At 55.8% G+C, this 2011-nt stretch overlaps 1 protein-coding gene across 1 annotated transcript in view; it reads right to left on the bottom strand.

Moving 5' to 3' along the window:
• FAM118A (family with sequence similarity 118 member A) overlaps positions 1-2011 on the bottom strand; it is a 34649-nt gene that overhangs the window by 15164 nt on the left and 17474 nt on the right. Inside the window, exon 4 of the mRNA XM_012814114.2 lies at positions 338-559. Within this exon, the coding sequence (XP_012669568.1) occupies positions 338-559 (222 nt within the window). The remainder of the gene's footprint in view (positions 1-337; positions 560-2011) is intronic.

Consider the following 2011-nt stretch of genomic DNA (forward strand, 5'->3'; position numbering starts at 1 on the left):
CAGCCGTCATTGTTGTTTGGCGGGTCCGGGCTGGGGATTCGAACCCGCCACCTCAGGTGTACGTGGCTGGCGCCTTAGCGGGTTGAGCCACAGGCGCCGAGCCATGCTTTTATTTTCTTTATGGCCCATATTTCTAATGAGCCTGCCCTGAGGAAACACACCAGCACTACCTGTCAAGACCTGGCTCTCGTTTCCAGGGGAACACGGCACCTGAAGCTGCCGGTCTGTGGTTTTCATTATCAATTCACTGCTATAAACGTGAAGGCTGCCTCCCACCCAGCAGGGCTAACACGCTGAGCCTCTTCCTTGCCACCCTCCCTGTGCCTATGGTCCACACCTTAGTCTTGTCCTTCAGGTCCAAAGACTCCATGGGCTTGTTCTGCTGCTGGCCAAAGATCTCCAGCAGGTTGTCGTAGTTGGTGGTCAGCACCATGGTACCCCTCTCCATCAGGCCAAGGATGGACTGCAGCACGAGGGGGTTCTGGATGTGCTGCTCCAAGCTGTCAAACACCTCCATCAGGCAGTCCTGGAAGAAGTTGGGCTTGGTGTCACCCGTGCGCTACGGAAAGATGGAGCGAGTGTTACAGACATCAGTTCAACAGTACCAAGCACCTAAGCAAGTAATATTCAGGCGCTAGAGAACGGAAGTCTAAAAGGGAAAAAAAAATCCAGGGCTCAGTCTTATTAAAACTCTGGAGGGGCCACAGGAGTGTACAAACATGGGAGACACAGACGGTGGCAGATGCAGTGGGAAAGTACAGCAGAGAGAGGAGGTCAGGCCCAGGGCACCAGGAAGGCCTCTCGGACACAGGCCTATGGGCAGAAGCCCAGGACGGAGGCCTCTGCAGAGTGAGGTGGGGGAGGGGACCAAGCGCACAGGTGCTGAGATGACAGCTTGTGAGGCCCAAGGGTTAGGAAGGCGTGCAGGACATGTCACCACAGCACGTGATGCCAGATACCCAGACCACACTGTGTGAAGGCCAGCTTCCTCTCATGGGAGCTGTGAAGTCCTCATTTCCTCTCCTTTGGTGGCACAGGAAATAGTGTGTGTCCCAGCAACACCTTAAATTTAGCAAGTTCCACACACTGCTGAGAGCAGTGCCAGGACAGGACTGAGACTTGGCCACTGGTGGGCTTGACCAAAGCTGCCTCGGGGGACTGATGGGGGCAGGACTTTGGCAGGGTGGCCATGGAGAAGGAAGTAGCTGCAGCAAACAAGTGCCAGAGAGCTCTGCTGAGGGCAGGGCCACGGGGCTTCACCATTCCAGGCAAGACCACCCCTCGCCAGCCTCTGCCCAGCGCGAGGCCTCCCCATCACCCCATCTGGGTAGCTGGCCACCAGAAGCCATCCCCACACCCTCCTGTCAGACCCCCATGGCTCTGGGCGCGCCACCTTCTGACATGCTCCCATTCCCAAAATGCCTCCACTGCCCCCACTGGGTCTTCCAACAGCAAACCCCACATCCTCATCCTCTTCTGGGCACATCCACCTCCTCCCTCACCTGAAACCTGGGGCTCTCCCAAGCCCTCTGGACGGCAAAGGTGGAGGGTTTGGCCCTGGCTCTGTCTAGGGGTGACTCATGTATCTACTTAGATGGCCCTTTATGTATCACGGCCCCCAGTTTTCCCCACCACTGTCCTCCGTGGTCCTGCCCCATCTCAACCATCACCTATAGTCACACTCCAGACGTGTTTCATGTGCCAACAGCTGGATCATTCCCAGAACCACTGGCCCAGCCCCATACCCACCTCCCATCTCTAGCACCTCAGCTCTCAAGGAAATTTCCACCTCATCACGGCCTGTGAGCCACTGGCCCCAGTCACTTGCTCCTCTGACATCCTGCCTTCTCCCATTAAGCAGTTTAGAGTCCATTAGTGATTACCATGAGTGCTCTCCTAAGTACACTCTTCTGTCCCTGTCCCTCTCCCTCCTCTGCCACTGCTGGAAATCCCTCAAACCAACTCCATGCTTCCCCCATACCTGATCTTTTTTTTTTTTTTTTTTTTTTTT

Source organism: Otolemur garnettii, unplaced genomic scaffold (genome assembly GCF_000181295.1).
Source record: "Otolemur garnettii isolate 467f Iridium unplaced genomic scaffold, OtoGar3 scaffold00007, whole genome shotgun sequence".
Classification (NCBI taxonomy): Eukaryota; Metazoa; Chordata; class Mammalia; order Primates; family Galagidae; genus Otolemur; species Otolemur garnettii.